Genomic DNA, 18093 nt, shown 5'->3' with positions numbered 1-18093 from the left:
GATTTTGACTTTTATAGTATTTTGCATAAATTTGTGAAAATGATAACATTATGTACATGAAAAGGTTCATAAAAGACTTCCTATATTGTCCTTTTTGCTTTAGCAACTTTATTCCACAACCAATTGGAAAATGCAAGCGAGTATTCCAGGCACTACTCCCTTATGCTGTGGAGGAATTGTGCAATGTCGCAGAGTCGCTGATTGTTCCTGTCAGAATGGGGATCGCACGCCCAACCGCACCTTTCACTCTGGCTAGCACCAGCATAGACGCTATGCAGGGCAGTGAAGAATTATTTTCAGTGGAACCACTACCACCACGACCGTCATCTGACCAGTCTAGCAGGTAAATTTCTGCCTGATAATAGATTCTAATTAATTCTTTCTCTGGAAATGTTACGTTTGCCTTACTAAAACCTTTCCATAAACATGCAGGTGATGTACACAATCATTTGTATAACAAATGGTAAAGGTTTTACTTTGTTTGGAACATGTGAAGGCACTTTAAAAATTATACATGTGTCTCCACGTTTAATAGACATACAGTTGTGGGGTTTTTTTTTTTTGGTTTGGAAAGACACTATTTTTATTATGCCAATAAAATAATATGAGAAGAAAGGTTACCTAGGACTTATGTAGACATCATTACTTTCTGTTCCTTCTTAACTTTAAATAATAGCCTGCTGGAAGGCCAAGTTGAAGAATGAAAAGATATAACTTTCTCTGTGTCCAAAGTCTTGGGGTAGAGGGGCAAATTATGTACAATCTAAATAAGTCAGAATGATAGAGTTTTAAAATATTCTCTTACAACAGCCATGTTAACTTTTTTTTTTTTTTTTAAATACCGGAGGAAATTTTTTAAATTGCTTCCCGGATAAGGCTAAAACTACTCAGTAATAAAAAGTTTCTAGTTAACAAGGTTATTTAAATCTCATTCATCTTTCCTTTTTTTTCTTTAAATCCTCTCTTGAGGGCATACTTACTGATTTTAGAGAGAGAGGGAAAAGGAGGGATAGAGAGGGAAGGAAACATCGATGCGAGAGAGAAACATTGATTGGTTATCTCTTGTATGCACTGTAACCAGGGAGCAAACGCACAACCCAGTTATGTTTCCCCACTGGGAATTGAACTTGCGAACTTTCTTTTAGTCTACAAGACAGTGCTCCAACCAGCTGAACCACATCAGGCAGGGCCATCTTTTCCGTTTATTTGATAGTTTCTGTAGCCAGCTGTAAGCTCATTGAGTCAAAATATTTGGAACCTAAGAATAAATGTTTTAGTATATTTTATTTAGCACAGTGCTTCCCAGACTTCACTTTACATGCAAATCACTTGGGGTTTTATTAAATGCAGAAGCTGATTCTGGAGGTCTAGGTGGAGCCTGAGATTCTGTATTTCTTATAAACTGTCAGATAATTCTGAAGATGCTAGTTTAGAGGCCATACTTTTGAGTTGCAAGGCTCTAGAGATGCAATTTAATATTTTTAAAAAAAATTTTTCCTTTGCCAGTCCCCTCCCCTGCCCCCAATGCCTCTTCCACGTCCTCCCTTCCCCTCTCCCTGCAGTTACCACACTGTTGTCCATGTCCATGCATTCTTTCTCTCTAAGGCTCTAGAGCTTTTTAGAAAATATTGGTTATTTTATTTGGTTTTCTCAAGTGTGATTTTGTTGTGAAATAAAATCACAAGTGTATAAAATGACAAGTGTGAAATAAAATCACAAGTGTATATGTGATAATGTTTTAATAAAGATCTTTAAGATCTAAAGACTCTTCTTCCTCTTTTCTGAACCTCTGTGTGTGAATGAGTGTGGCCTACTTTAGTATTTAGACAGTTCCCAAGTCTTAGTCCTTGGGTTCCATCTGAGTTGATGTCGAATATGTGCTCTCTCACTGTTGTTCTTACTACTCCATATGCCAGTGTATGTGTCCCAACTTTTCCTTTATTGTCAGGTCTCATGGGGTAGTCTGCACTCTAAATCCAGGTACGTCTGTCAAAGCTCTACCATGGTAGCCTTGTCACTGATGTACTTCCCAGAGTTGCTGAAAACTGTTAAAAATCAGGCTATTTCTTTTCAGACTTGCCAGATGTACCCTACTGTCCAAAGATTCTGCTAGTGAAATATTCTTGGACTCCTGTGATGCTCCTGATTCTTCCTATACCCTGAGAGGAACCCCCAATTACTTAAGTGATATTACCTTGTGAATTCTTTGTCCTCTTCCCTTGGTTTTATTTCACAACATAAAAGTTTAAGCTGATTCTTGAATCATCTCATCTCAAAAGAGTGTGCATGAGCCTGCTCCTACTAAGGTTTTTTTTAATACTCGCTGGAGGAAATTTTTTAAATTGCTTTTGGGGACAGGGGAAGAAACGTTCATGTGAAAGAGAAACATCGATTGGTTTGCTTTCTCGTACACACTCCGACCGGGGATCTAACCTGCAACCTGGGCCTGTGCCCTGACAGGGAATCAAACCTGAGACCTCTCCCTCTGTCCATGGGACAACACTCCAACCAATTAAGCTGCCCTGGCCAGGGCCTACTAAATTGTAAGATTTGGCATCTTGCCATGCTTCTTAGTTTCTTTATTAAGGTATTGTGCACTCTTAAGCTCTCCTCTTTACTCAGTTTCCCTTCGAGTACTCTTGGGTCAGTCTCTCAAGTTTTTCCAGTAGGAGATCTCATTTCGTAATTGACAGATAATAGTGCTAATGTTTTGTACTGTTGATATAACAGAAATCCTTGATTATAATACAGTACAATTACTCCTTCACTTGAGGTGTATTTGACCAATGTTCCAAGCATGTTTTAAGTAAGATAAACACCTCACCAGTTCCTGGGGTTTCTCTTGTGTTGGATGATAGATGGTATTTATCATTCCATTGAGTATAAATTCTTAAGTTTGGTAGTTTTGCTTTTTGTGTTGTTTCCTCCCATCTTTTAAAAACTCCTGTGTCCTTATTAAATAATCTATCTCTATGCCTCATAGTAACTGTTAACTGAAATTTTAGTATGAACTAGGAACTTTCCTTAGCATCATAGATGCGTTACCTGTTTTAATCTTCCCAATAACTGATAGGTAGCACTATCAACCTAATTTTAAAAGTGAGGAAACTGAGGCTCAGGGAGGTTAGGTAACAGGTCCCACAGCTTTTGAAGTTTAGAGATATTTAGAAATCTAGACAGGTATTTTCCTTTTCCCTGTTGTATTGGGCAGTGTTAGATGGCAGAGTAGAGAGAAATCACTGCTCGGTGTGTACTGACTGTGTAGAGGTACAGGATGAATCAGCACTGAAGCCCACCCTCCCCCAGAGCACAGAGTGCAGCCCCAGACTCTCATGAGTGCACGCCTGTAGTTAGAAGTTCTCTGAAAAGGTATTTTTCCTGACTCTTCATTGAGCCATGGCTGATACAGGGTAGGTCTCTTGAAATCTGTTGCCCTAACATGATTTATGTTTGGCTTCCTGTATGTGAAGGGGATGGAAGAGAGGATTTATATGATGTAACTTGTTATTTTGCTTAGACCCCAGACTGTCTTCTGCAAAAACTGTGGTTCCTTTAAACCCTTCCAACCCAAGAGACATGTTTATGTGTGAAGGCAGAGTGTCTCAGTTGGTGACTGTTCATGTGTAACTGGTTTGATGTTTTTCACAGTAGCTGAGGTAAGGAAAGAACAGTGCAAACATTTAAAGGTCCTTTAACCTCTTTTAGACTGTGTTTTAAAATCTGTGAAAAAAGGATAATTGTTAGGTCACAGGGTAATCAAGAAATCACCTGCATTTTAAACTGCACTCTGTGGTTCTGTCGCTCTTTCGGAGGCATCTGTCCTTTCTTGGCTGTTTCTCTCAGTCTCATTTTCAGGGAAGTAACACTCTTTTGCACCCCATCTTTCATTACAATTCTGTTTTAACAGCATACTTTTGAACTAATGTTTTTTCCCCTGTTCACACCCAACGAGTCAAAGGTTAGTAAGTTGATGCAAGGTAGGTAATGTCAGGCCCCTTAAAGAGTAGATTATTTATAGTAAGCACACTTTCATTAATGGATGACTCCTGCTCTTGGAGCGTTTGGAAGTTGAAGATCGCCAGTGTTCAAAGCAATGGAAAAGGGAAAAGCTTCCCTTTAAAATATTTCAGTGGAAGGACTCATGAAAAGTATATGCATTAACACAGATTTAAAATGACTTACTAAAAGTAAAACTAATTCTGAGATTTATAAGTTATCTTTATGATAAAATAATTTCTTTGAGGTTTATATTTTCTGTGAGGCTAAATTCATTATTAATTCACTAGCAAGTGAATCACATCGGCCGTCAGAGGGGCGGCAGCAGTGTGCGCTCCTAATCTCCCTTTCCTTACAGCTCCAGCCAGTCTCAGTCGTCCTACATCATCCGGAATCCGCAGCAGAGGCGCATCAGCCAGTCACAGCCTGTTCGGGGCAGAGACGAAGAACAGGATGATATTGTTTCAGCAGATGTGGAAGAGGTAGTTTTAACTGTTTCAGTTGTGGTAGACTAGAGGCTTCTATTTGGGAGGGAAAGAGGGGGAAGTAGTCACTAAAAGTTACATTAATAGTAACTTACTACTATTAAATGCATTTGTTGCCAGCTCCTAGGTTTTTGCTGTATGTTCTCATTTTATATATCTTAAAAATATTTTAATAGTCTTTGATTTACTGGGTAATAGGAAGTTGGAAACATAAACTTGTATTTACTTAAGGGTTTATAGAAAAGATACTTAATTTTAAAAAGTTTTAGTAGTTTTTGTACGATATATTTGAAGTAGAGAGAATGCTGCATATTTTTTAGGTAAATTTTATAATGGCAGAAATTTTTAAAAACTTAAACTCCACACAGTTGGTATACTTATCTTTTTGAGGTTCTGCATATAGACAGTAATTATAAACTTTGAGATAGTCAATATAATTTTTGATAGCCGATTGTAACTAGCAAATGAAGAATCTGATTCCCTGTATTTTAGGGATCCTTGTGTTTTCATTTACTAATTGCTGTGGAGGAACACTGGTAGCGAAGTGGGTTTACATATGCTTGATTGTCTACAAGTACGATTCTGGATTTAGGTTGAAGTGGTGGAGGGTGTGGCTGGAGAAGAGGATCATCATGATGAACAGGAAGAACATGGGGAAGAAAATGCTGAGGCTGAGGGACAACACGATGAGCATGATGAAGACGGTATGCAGGTTATTTGAGAAGTTACTTGGTATGAGTAAATCAGATACCTTGGCTTAAAGAGAGAGATGAATACAGAGAAAAGCCTCATTTGATGTATAGTGAAATATGGAACATATTTTCTGCCAAGGGATTCTGTGGCATCTTTTTCAAATTTTAGAAGTATATGTGTGTAAAATAATTTACCCTCTATTCCCTCTTTACCTTTCAGTTTAACTATTTTTTTTAAAGGCTTTTAGGAAGTAAAATAATTATAACCATATTATGAAACATTTGGAAAGTAGAGAAAAGGAAAAAAAATGATCCATAATGCCACCCTTATACAACAGTTTGTATTTTACTTTTAGTTCTTCCCTGTACTGCCCTATTCCCATGCATGTCTTTTAGATATTGTATATGAAATTTTTGTGACTTCCTTTTTCACTTAAAATAGTCATTTTGGTCTTTTGCTACATAGCCGACTTAACCATTCTTACCAGTAGCCATATGATACACTTTTTGGAACCAGCTTTATTGGGGCGTAACTAACATACAATAAATATTTCATTTTGTATGTTTTGATATGTGTATATACCATGAAATACAAAGTATAGACATTTTTAACTTCCTTCCCCTTTTGTAAGTCAGTATGTAAAAGAGATGAGAATGAAGCAGTGGACCTGGCCCAAAGCTCTGCCCATTGACCAGAGTCATCCTGCTTGACACTTTTTTACGTAAGGCTCTGCAGGACAAATTTTTAATTGCTGTGTAATAATCCACAGAGTACCGTAATTTACCTAGGCATTCTTTTTCTGCTGAGCAGGTAGTCATGCTCACTGTAGTGTAGTCACCACTTCTCTGCCCTTCCTTCCCCTTCTTACTTTCTTAGTTCCCTCTCTTACGATATTCTGGCTTACAAGACCCAGTCTGGATCCATAGTGAGTTTGTATTTCTTGTTTCTTATTTAAATGTATTTGGTAGGGAGTGACATGGAGCTGGACTTGTTAGCAGCAGCTGAAACAGAAAGTGACAGTGAGAGTAATCATAGCAACCAAGATAATGCTAGTGGGCGCAGAAGCGTTGTCACTGCAGCAACTGCTGGCTCAGAAGCAGGTATGTTACCTTATCCCAGCAACTTTCTTACTGATACTAAGGCTATATGTGTATTTAGCATGAATTTATTAAACTGTACTCCATATTCTAGGCACAAGGGTGACTAAACCTTTTCATAACTTCATCCTTTTTCCACTGTAGATGTTAGTAAAGAAGGTCTTATTTTAATGACTTTGGCTTTTCTGCTTTTTTTTTTTTAAATAATGTATTAATTTTAAGGTTCACTTAAAAGAGTTATTTTCTAATTAAACTATTTTAGTGATGTGCTTTGTGGACTGCTGAATATAGCCTGCCATTTTGTTTAATATATATGTTTAACTGAATGAGGGGTTACACTGTAGTTTTAAATACCAACAAACTCACGATGGTTTTGGTTTTAAAAATTAAAAATTTAGGTGCAAGCAGTGTTCCTGCCTTCTTTTCTGAAGATGATTCACAGTCAAATGACTCAAGTGATTCTGATAGCAGCAGTAGTCAGAGCGACGACATAGAGCAGGAGACCTTTATGCTTGATGAGCCTTTAGAGAGAACCACGAATAGCTCCCATGCCAATGGTGCTGCCCAGGCCCCCCGTTCCATGCAGTGGGCTGTCCGCAACACTCAGCACCAGCGGGCAGCCAGCACAGCCCCTTCCAGCACGTCCACACCAGCAGGCAAGTATGAAAACTTGGTATTCCTAAGAGTGCTTAATAGGTATTTTGTTTTTTAAAGTGTGCATGCTCATCTAGAGAACAAGTAGTTTCATAATAGTTTTCTATTGTTTTGCTGAGGTCAAACATAAAAAATTATGAGTTCATAGAAGGGTTTCTCAATCTTTGTACCATTGCTATCTTGGGCTAAATAATTGTTTATTGTAATTGTGCATTGCAGGATGATTAACCTTATCCATTTGCAACCCCTCACCATGATGTGACGACCAAAAATGTGTGCATACATTGCCACATGTCCCTCTTTTGTGGGGTAGTGGCAAAATAACCTCTGGTTGAGAACATTACAGCAATTCTTATCGCTCATCATTCTCTTCCCTAAATTAGTGTGGCTTAAAGAAAAGTTTTCTTTGCTGTTACTTCATTTGCAAATGCAATCGATCTTTTAGCTTTCTTAAATATATACAGTACTTTGGAAACATAATTAGCAACTGATATTAGCTTATTGTCCTTGTCCTTTTTTCCTTACAGCAAGTTCAGCAGGTTTGATTTATATCGATCCTTCAAACTTACGCCGGAGTGGTACCATCAGCACGAGTGCTGCAGCTGCAGCAGCTGCGCTGGAAGCTAGCAATGCCAGCAGCTACTTAACATCTGCAAGCAGTTTAGCCAGGGCTTATAGCATTGTCATCAGACAGATCTCAGACTTGATGGGCCTTATTCCTAAGTATAATCACCTAGTGTACTCGCAGATTCCAGCAGCTGTGAAATTGACTTACCAAGATGCAGTAAATTTACAGGTATGAAACCACTGAAAAGTTACTCATTCAGATGTGTTTTTTTTGGTTGTCAATTATGAGAATTCTAGTATAATGGGAATTAATGTTACAAATATTTAATGTTCACATAATACTACTATAGTAAGTCCTTACTTAATGTTGTTGATAAGTTCTGTGATTTTAAGCAAAAAGAACCCAATTTTACTATAGGCTAATTGATACAAGCAAGAGTTGAGTTCCTAGAGCATCAATCACATCAACGAAATGACGTTATTCGAGGACTTGCTGTATATCAAATTTAACTTTATTTGGGTAGTTTTAACTATTTCAGTTTGGTTTTCACAGTTTTAACTATTTTAGTTTGGTCTTCATAGAACTATGTAGAAGAAAAACTTATACCCACTTGGAACTGGATGGTCAGTATTATGGATTCTACTGAAGCTCAATTACGTTATGGTTCTGCATTAGCATCTGCTGGTGACCCGGGACATCCAAATCATCCTCTTCATGCTTCTCAGAATTCAGCGCGAAGAGAGAGGATGACTGCACGAGAAGAGGCTAGTTTACGAACCCTTGAAGGCAGACGGTATGAAAGTCTTCGATTATGCTTGTATGTTTAGGCAGAACCCTTGTATACTAGGAAGTTTTTTACATAAGACCTCACTCTGCTGTGAAGGAGGAAGTAAACACCTTACATTATTTCTTTTTAAATTATATAGCTGAAGCAAAACAAATTAGTTATAATCCAGGCTATTTTTTTTTTTAAATTCATTTGTATTATACTAAATATGTGGTCATTTTTGAAGGAGTTGATCTATATCCATGTCTTACTATCCCTAGGGCACCCCCCAAACCATTGGTTTTAGAGAAGGAGTTCCTTTGCCCTTCCCAAGGATACTGGAATTCCTTTTCTGTAAAAAAAGCACAGGACTAGAAATCATACACAATGGTTATATATCTAAAGCAGAGCCACAGGCTTAATGAGTTCCTATTTAAGGATAGTCTCAATTCTTAATTTTGCATATTTATAGTAGTGATAAACTTCATGTTTATGTTCCCTTTGTAAACACTTCCATTTCTTTTTATTTCCGTAGACGTGCCACATTGCTTAGTGCCCGCCAAGGAATGATGTCTGCTCGAGGGGACTTCCTAAATTATGCTCTGTCTCTGATGCGGTCTCATAATGATGAGCATTCTGATGTCCTTCCAGTTTTGGATGTTTGCTCACTGAAGCATGTAGCATATGTTTTTCAAGCCCTTATATATTGGATTAAAGCAATGAATCAACAGACAACATTGGATACACCTCAACTGGAACGCAAAAGGTATCCATACTTGCCACGAGGTTGGTTTAAGAAATACTTAACTTGCTCAGTGTGGTCTTCCATTAGTATGTTGTTGATTTTTGGAGTAAGGAGGACAGCATTGCAAAGGAGAAATAGTGCAGGAACATTTCATGTTGGAGAGTGGGCTCGAATTTATCGAGCCTTTCACCATATCTACTTCTCGTTTTAAATAGGAAACCTAAGAATTCAGTTAAGCTCTGTGTTTGAGATAGTTTGGCCTGGTTGATCATGTTTTCTATTAGAATTTATGTAACTGCCCACTGTTTCTTGGTGTGATTAGCTTTTTACTTCTGTTTAAGTCTATTTTGTAATTGTAGTACATTTGGCTGGTTAGTCTGCCATTTCCAGAATCTGAAACTTTATCACAGTATTTGAAATTGGTTAGATACTTAATAAACCTTTTCAGTGTTTTTTGCTTGTAGTTCCCATCATCTTTACTCCTGTTCATAGTACACAAATATTTCATGTAAAATGAATCATTTATCTTTTTAAAGGACGCGAGAACTCTTGGAACTGGGTATTGACAATGAAGATTCAGAACATGAAAATGATGATGACACCAATCAAAGTTAGTGTACAGAAAATCTGCTAACCTACTTCAAGAAATGGCTACCTCAGTAGTTCCCCTTCAAGCTTTTTAACTTCATTATTTTCTGTCTGGGTGGGAATTTCTCTTTTCTTCTCTATGTCCCATTTCTTGCCTTTTCTGTCCATTTTTCCTTATACATTCCTGTATTATTGGCTTCATAAATAAGGATGATTAAAGAAATGTCATGAACTTTTCAACAATCAACATTTTTTCTGCATAATCTTTGTATCTCTCCTATACATTTCTTTAGTTTTAGGTTTACTTTTACTCTTAAGTGTGTAGGTATTACATTAAAATCTTAGCAGAACCTTTGTTAATATTGATGCAAAATAGATTTAGTCAAGAAAATGAGAAACATCAATTCTAACTCCAAAATATCAAAATCTGTAACAGGTAATGCAATAAAGAGAAAGTATTCCAAACTCAAGAAAATTTTGGGATCTTCTGTAGTCTATTTGTAGTTTTCAGCTATTATTTCAAGTGGAATTAAAAATTTTTTAAAATGGGGTCAGATAGTCCACTTGCTTCTTACTACAAGTTAGCACTTTTAATCAGCTCAGGAAAAGACAACTGACCTTTCTGGTAGTTTTCGAGAACCCAGCCGCTGCATACTGTTGTTTCCATTGCACACTTTAAGCACTGCTCAGAGTTTAAGGGAGTTGGTGTGCTGACTTCATCAGGATTCATAATGCCCAGAGATTTTCTTGTTTATCTTCTCACAGAGGAAGCAGAACTTAAAAGCAAGCAAATGTTCAAATTTCAGCTCCTGACCATCTCCTTTTTTTGGAGTCATGTACGAACCAGGTCCTGAGTATGCTCAGGAATCTACCTGTATTCATATCTGAATCTTTAGAGAGTTAAAGGAAAGGCTATGAGAAAATTCTGTCTAATACAAAATGGAGCAATATTTGTTGTAGTCAACATTTTTTTTTGAGAAATCTTTATTGTTATTTAAAAGACATAAAATTAACCATTGTAACCCTTTTAAACTGTTAATATTTTAAATTATCACTTTAAAATACCAACATTTTGGACTACTGCTTTTGAGTGGCATCCAAATTTATAAAGTGATAATGCGGATTTTGGATTGAGCAGATTAAGATTTTTTTTTCAATTCTTTCCCATTAATTAAATGACTTTTCTAAAAACCAAACATTTCATCTCTTCATGTGTAGGTGCTACTTTGAATGATAAGGATGATGACTCTCTTCCTGCAGAAACTGGCCAAAACCATCCATTTTTCCGACGCTCAGATTCCATGACGTTTCTTGGGTGTATACCCCCCAATCCATTTGAAGTGCCTCTGGCTGAAGCCATCCCCTTGGCTGATCAGCCACATCTGTTGCAGGTGATTTAACTGAACTCGTCTTACAGTTTCTGTTTAATTGACTTAATTTTTTCTAGTTACATTATATTTATTTATATTCTAGTTACATTATTTCTGTTAAAATTCCAGCCAAATGCTAGGAAGGAGGATCTTTTCGGCCGTCCAAGTCAGGGTCTTTATTCTTCATCTGCCAGTAGTGGGAAATGCTTGATGGAGGTTACAGTGGATAGAAACTGTCTTGAGGTAAGATAATAAAGATCTTTATAATACAGTATTTGTGAATAAGCACTTGTCCCCAGCATCCAGGTTTTTGGAAATGGATTAATTCAGAATATTACATTCCCCAAATAAAAGAAGTATCAGAAATTCCTGTTTTATGACAATAAAAGGAATTCCAACTGTTTCATGAGCCTGTTTTGAGACTGACTTGCACTATGTCAGGTTACTTCATCTATAAAATGGTAGTTTCTTTATGTGCTCTCCCTATTTCACAGAGTTGATTGTTGTGATGCTCTTGAAAATTTAAGTTTATATGTATATATGTACATATTTTCTATATATATGAGCATATATTAGCTTGAAACTTTCTGCATCTAGAATGTGAATAAACACAGTAATGGCAGTAATCGTTGAATAATTCTATTTCCTGGGAAGTGCCTCAATATTTATAGCCATGTTGGGTAGAAAATATTGTTATCTTGATTTTATGGGTAATAAATTGAAGCTTGGTGAGATATTATAAATTTCATGTGGGAATGTCTTATTGTTATACAGCTAGTTAAGTAAAAGCTAAATTTTTAGATAAAAGTCTGATTTGAGAGCCTAAAATTACACTTTACTGTTTCTCCGATGAAAAAGTAATAATGTGCTTAAGAGCAGAAATAGAAGAACTTTAGTTTAATAGAATGTTTTATTTTCTAAATGATGAAGGAAAAGTTTGATAGTGCATAAGAGACTTAAGTAAACATAGATATACAAAGATTCTTTTAAACGTTCTTGTAGGCTGCTGTGGTAAATGTACTGGAATTGGTGATCAGTTTTCAAGTGTGTAACTTTTAAATGTAAAAATTCATAGGTCCTTCCAACTAAAATGTCCTATGCTGCCAATTTGAAAAATGTAATGAACATGCAAAATCGGCAGAAAAAGGAAGGGGAAGAACAGAATGTAGTGACAGAAGAAGCCGAGAGTTCAAAACCAGGGCCATCTGCTCACGATCTTGCAGCACAACTGAAAAGCAGTTTACTGGCTGAAATAGGACTGACTGAAAGCGAAGGGCCACCTCTTACATCTTTCAGGTATTAAGTGAAGATAGTTTTTCTATTAAGGGAATGTAGTTTTTCTATTTCATACTTTTATGGCTATATGTAATTGGAAGAATTTTTATTTAGACATTTTATAATTTTATTTCCTTTGTAGATAATAAAATTAAATGTTATTTTTGTGTTCTCATAGGTTATAAGCAGATACTTAAATAATAATATATAGGTTTTCTGGGTTTTTGAGGGTTTTTTTTTGTGACTGTGTTGTCATTGATTGGGATTGTGATTTTGTCCTTCCTATTGAGGAAATTGTAAGGCTATTAATGTTTAGTACTGAATTTAAAAGTGTGTGTGTGTATATATATATATATATATATATATATATATATATATATAAAATGTCAAACAGCCAATTATAGATTTTATCAGCAGCTCAGTTAAGGGGGGACATTGGAATAACTAGAAAGAGGTTTCTAGATTTGTGGCTCTTGCACTCCCTTAGGCTCCTTTGCCAGGTCCACAGTTGGTAATTCCCTTTCTAGAGGTAGATTCTTTGCTTTCCCAATAAAAATTTGCCAGTATACACTGTGGCTCAATATGGCTAATCACCAAATGATTTGTAGAGTATCTGTTTCATGCTCTTACGTTTTTTCCTTACATAGCATCAGATTATTTTTTTGCTTAGGAGGAATTAAAGCTGGTTTAGGAAATTCTGTACACTATACATGGTCTAAACACCATAAAAGGCAAGGTCTAAACTCTATACGCAGTCTAAAAACCATAAAAAGGCAAGGAAGAATTACGGACTTGGTGGCCCAAGTGTCCTAGAGACAGCATGGCTTGAGCTGAGATAGAATGTGCAGAAGCAGTTAGATTGACAGAGGGAAGAATGAGAGGTAGGTAGACAAGTTAGAAAGCTGTTACTTGTTCTTTGTTAGTGGTAAATAAAGGGGGGGGGCTGAAGTAGAATATTGCCTTTGGGGATGGAAAGGAAGAGAAGCTCCTGTAGGACTTGATCATTCTGGAAGAAAGGGGGGAGCAGGGGAGAAAAATTAGAATTTGTTTTCATGTATGTGCAGTAGGGAAGTAGATGTTACTACTGAAAGAAGTCAGGAGGCAGTATCATTGTAGTGAAGAGGCCATGTTCAGTTTTACCATTTCGACTTTGAGTATCATTGGAGTGATTATATTAACGCAGTGGAAATTCTGGTGTATTGTGAAAGTGTAAACTAGAGAGGGGCCTAGGAGTTATCCAGATGGAGATGGACATTGTATTTGAAGGAGAGGAGATAAAACAAAAGATGAAGATATGAGGCAGCCTGGGTATGTATCCTTGCATAAAGGACAGAGGGAAAAACAGAGTAAAAACGAGACGTCCTTTGAGGAATGAGTAGCTATAGAAAGTTCTCCATTAGAGAAGATGTGGTTTGGAGTACTTAAAACTTCATAAAATTAAAAGGCAAAGTAAATTACTGTTATTGGCCAAAGGTTAGGGAAGTTTTAGAGTTTGCTAAATTACTTACCCCTCTTCCCTTAAACTTCTTACAGGCCACAGTGCAGCTTCATGGGAATGGTTATTTCCCATGATATGCTGCTAGGACGTTGGCGCCTTTCATTAGAACTGTTCGGCAGGGTCTTCATGGAAGATGTTGGAGCAGAACCTGGATCAGTATGTATTTTCAGCACTTTAAATTCTATTTTGTCTATAAGAACGTATTTCAGAGAATAATTCTGTCATGCATTTTTTTTAAGATCCTAACCGAATTGGGTGGTTTTGAGGTAAAAGAATCAAAATTCCGTAGAGAAATGGAAAAACTGAGAAATCAGCAGTCAAGAGATTTATCACTAGAGGTAAAGGTATTCAGATTTTCTTATACTATACATGTAGTATGCCATTTATATGAAGTATAAAACAAAAATTAACAATCTTGCTTAGGGGATATTTACTGTATGATATAAAGTTTAAAGAAAATAAATGGTAATTACCGAATTTAGAGTAGTTACTATCTCTGGCAGTTAGTTTCCTAGCATCCTCTAGGATTGATCAATGAGTTTTTTGTTTTACTTTTTTTTTAAGGTATCATTATGAACACATGAATTAAATGTCTTTGATGTGCTTCATTTCATTAAGGATATTTTTCCAAATGATGCTGAAATAAAGTCTTTTTTGGCTAATAGGAGTCTGGTTCCTTTTTGGCTCCTGGGTCCTTTTGACATGACTCCAATAATCTTTGATAATTTCCTTACTTTTTGGTATGTCTCATCAAGTATATTTCCTGTCACAGTTCTTACTTAGGTCAGCCATTCCTTCAAGAAACCCTTGTTCCTTTTAGTAGGAAATTGTATTCTCACTTTATAATCTGGGTTGCTTGTTGCCTCTGAGATTGGTCATTGCTTCTAGGCTTTCTTAGTGGAAAGAGGTAGGAAATGCTCCTTACAAAATAAAAAAAAAGAAGAAGGAAGTTAACCTCATAAATGCATACTGATAATCTCAGTCAAATTCCAGATGAAGGACCACAAGGTTGTTTTATTTTCACCTCTTAGACTTTATCTTCTTTCTTCTAGACTGAATATCCAAATTCCCAACAGTGCTAATAAAATCGCTTATTTGCTTTTATCACACAGCATACACACACAGTAGTCTTAGAATGACCCACAAAATGATTTTTGGAAATAGCTTAAGATTTATATGCAGTTTTTTGACCTTAGAGTATACTCATTTGGAGATGTATGGTCAGATTATTTTAAAGTTAATTGAAATAATTGATCTCTGTATGATTTTTTGCAACCATCTCCATGTAATGAGGGCATTTTGTTTCATTTTGCTTTCAGTTTTTAGGGATTGCTTTTTCCTTTTCTTTATTTACTTCTTTTATTTCCTAATTAGTGTGAAATTTCTACAGTGTTGCAAGGTCAATTATACAAAGATGTATGCAGAGAAATTTAGTTTCCATTCCTATTGCTCTTTACAATGTATCCCACCTTTAAAGGCCTTTTTAAAAAATTTTTGGTTTTTTTCCCTTTTAAACTATATTTTATTGATTATGCTGTTACAGTTGTCTCAGATTTTCTCCTTTTGCCCCCTTCCACCCAGCCTTCCTCACTCTCTGGGCAATCCCAACACCATTGTTCATGTCCATGGGTCATGCTTGTAAGTTCTTGGGCTACTGCATTTCCTGTACTGTACTTTACATCACCTTGGCTGTTCTTTAAATACTTATTTGTACTTCTTAATCTTCTCACCCATTCCACCACACCCCCTTCTCTTCTGGAAACCATCAGAATGCTCTCTATATCCATGGTCTCTGTCCTTGTTTGCTTAATTTGCTTTTTAAACTCAACAGTTGATAGATATGTGTTTATTGCCATTTTGTTCATAGTTTTGATCTTCTTTTTCTTAAACAAGTTTCTTTAACATTTCATACAATAGTGGTTTGGTGATGGTGAACTCTTTGAGTTTTTTTTTTTGTCTGGGAAGCTCTTTATCTGCCCTTGAATTCTAAATGATATCTTTGTTGGGTAGAGCTGCCTTGGCTGTAGGCCCCTGCTTTTCATGACTCGGAATATTTCTTGCCAGTCTCTTCTAGCTTGCAAAATTTTTTGAGAAATCACCTTATAGTTTTATGGGAACTCCCCTGTAGGTAACTAACTGCTTTTCTCTTGCTTTTAAGATTCTCTCTTTGTATTTATTCTTTGGCATTTTACTTATGATGTATCTTGGAGTGGGTCTCTTTGCAACCATCTTGTTTGGGACTCTGTGCTTCCTGGACTTGCATGTCTAGTTCTTTCACTAAATTAGGCAAGTTTTCTTCCATTATTTTTTCAAATAGATTTCCAATTTCTTGCCCTTTCTCTTCTCCTTCTGGCACCCCTATGATGCGAATGTTGGAACACTGGGAGTTGTCCCAGAGCCTGCTTTTACTATCTTTGTTGGACTCTTTTTTTTTTTTCCTTCTTGTTCTTAAGTGGTTGTTTTGTGCTTCCTTATGTTCCAAATCATTGATTTGGTTCATGGCTTCATCCACTCTACAGTTGATTCCTTGTAAATTGTTTGTTATTTCCATTAGTACATCCTTTGTTTCTCTGCCTGGTGGCTATTTTTTTTTTTTTTTTTTTGGTAAATGCAGTTATGCAGTTGAGGTCCTCACTAAGTTTCTTGAGTAACCTTATAACCAGTGTTTGGAATTGTGCATCTGATAGATTACTCATCTCCATTTTGTTTAGTTCTTTTTCTGGAGTTTTAATCTGTTGTTTTGGGTCACATTTCTTTGTCTCCTCATTTTGGCAGCCTCCCTGTTTGTTTTTATGTATTAGGTAGAGCTGCTTTGACTCCATGTCTTAGTAGCATGGCCTAAAGTAGTAGGTGTCCTGTAGGGTCTAGTGGCACAGCTTCCTCTGTCACCCAAGCTGGGTACTTGAGGAGCATCCTTTGTGTAGCTGAGTACACACTCTTACAGTTGAGCCTTGATTGCTGTTCATAGGTCAGTGGGAGGGATTTAGCCAGGCCAGTTAGCTACAGGGTCTGGCTAAGACTACTGACCACCAACCTCTGTCCTCCATGGAGGATCAGCTGCACAGAGGCAGGGTAGTGGTGTTTAGATATAAGTCGTAATTCTTCACTGGCTATGTAGGCTTTCCCAGGTGGGGCAGGCCAGGTTCAGCCACCACCTGATTTCACCCAGTGCCACCCAGCATGAGCTACAAAGCAATCCGGAGATGGTTGCTATTTGTGCTGGGATTGGAGGTTCCTAGGTGAAGCCAGACTGTAATCCAAAACTGGCTGCTACTAGTGCCAGGCCTGGGGCCACTTAGCCAGAGGTGTGGGGACTGGGATTCCCTATGGCCAGTTGTTGCTTGTTTGAGAGGATTTAGGTAGCCTGAGTGGAGACCAGCCATTCATATGGAAAAGCCACTGTTAACTGTTTGGGTGGCTTCTAAATTGAGTGAGATGGAGCCTCAGAGATGCTCAGGGCAGAGTACACGGAGTAGGCCAGGTTGATAAGAGTCTCAGATATGGCCCCCTCCTGCTGGTTCTGTGGCTCTGTTGAGGGAGAGCTCAGAAAAGGAATAGTCATCTCTGTTCACCTTTCTGTGTCACAGAAAGCTGTCCCCCAGCCTCCGCCCTGATGCTAGAGACCTCAGTTGCTCCCTGTATGTCACTGGTGCCTTTCAAGCCACCACTTTGGTGCTGGAGCTCAGAGGGAGTGAGTCTGAGTCAGTCCATGTGCAGGCCCTTTAAGATGCACTTCTTGGGAATCCAGTCTTTCCTTTCGCCGACTCAAATACCACTAGTTTTTACAGCCAAAAGTTATGAGGACTTATCTTCCTGGTGCTGGAACCCTGGGCTGTGGGGCCTGGTGTGGGGCTGGTACTCCATGATCCCAGGGTATCCTCTAGAATTTTTATCCACCACAAGTGGGTGGGAGACCAGCCTGTTCCACGTCTCCGTGTTTCCTACCAGTCTGGATGGATGTGGTTTCTTTAGTTTTGTAATTGTTGGACTGCCATTCAACTTGATTTCTGATGGTTCTAAGCGATGGTTGTTCAGTAGCTTAGTTGTCATTTTGATGTGGTTGTGTGGGGAGGTGCGCCCTGTTTTCCTATGCCTCTATCTTGACCAGAAGACAAGTTTTTTTTATTAAAGTTTATTTTCCCCCTTTAAAAAAATATAACCATATATATGTGTATTCATTACCTGTCTGTCTCCCCAACTTGCCACCCCAAGCATGTCATACATTTTACTCCATCTTTCTCTTCCTGGTAAAGAGAGAGAGCCATAACTGTATATAGAGATATTCTGCCTGTCTTTTACAACTGCTTAGTCTTAGTGTAGTGCATTTTATGGTTGTATCAGTTTTTTCAACCAGTCTC

General features: G+C 37.4%; 1 protein-coding gene across 5 annotated transcripts in view; it reads left to right on the top strand.

Moving 5' to 3' along the window:
* Positions 1-18093, top strand: part of UBR5 (ubiquitin protein ligase E3 component n-recognin 5) — a 123214-nt gene that overhangs the window by 86280 nt on the left and 18841 nt on the right. For 3 of the 5 annotated variants that reach the window (XM_054590346.1, XM_054590344.1, XM_054590343.1), the window contains exons 34-47: positions 104-343; positions 4355-4478; positions 5074-5185; positions 6143-6274; positions 6670-6927; positions 7453-7721; positions 8075-8286; positions 8795-9025; positions 9541-9614; positions 10811-10983; positions 11092-11205; positions 12038-12258; positions 13771-13891; positions 13975-14079. In XM_054590346.1, coding sequence (XP_054446321.1) covers positions 104-343; positions 4355-4478; positions 5074-5185; positions 6143-6274; positions 6670-6927; positions 7453-7721; positions 8075-8286; positions 8795-9025; positions 9541-9614; positions 10811-10983; positions 11092-11205; positions 12038-12258; positions 13771-13891; positions 13975-14079 — 2386 coding nt within the window. The remainder of the gene's footprint in view (positions 1-103; positions 344-4354; positions 4479-5073; positions 5186-6142; positions 6275-6669; positions 6928-7452; positions 7722-8074; positions 8287-8794; positions 9026-9540; positions 9615-10810; positions 10984-11091; positions 11206-12037; positions 12259-13770; positions 13892-13974; positions 14080-18093) is intronic. The other 2 variants (XM_054590347.1, XM_054590345.1) reach the window with 1 other exon arrangement.

The sequence above is a fragment of the Pteronotus mesoamericanus genome, unplaced genomic scaffold (assembly GCF_021234165.1).
Source record: "Pteronotus mesoamericanus isolate MK-2021 breed Mesoamerican mustached bat unplaced genomic scaffold, CSHL_Meso_final scaffold_174, whole genome shotgun sequence".
Taxonomy (NCBI): Eukaryota; Metazoa; Chordata; class Mammalia; order Chiroptera; family Mormoopidae; genus Pteronotus; species Pteronotus mesoamericanus.
The sequence above is the reverse complement of the archived record's forward strand: the minus strand, read 5'-3'. Positions and strand labels throughout refer to the sequence as shown.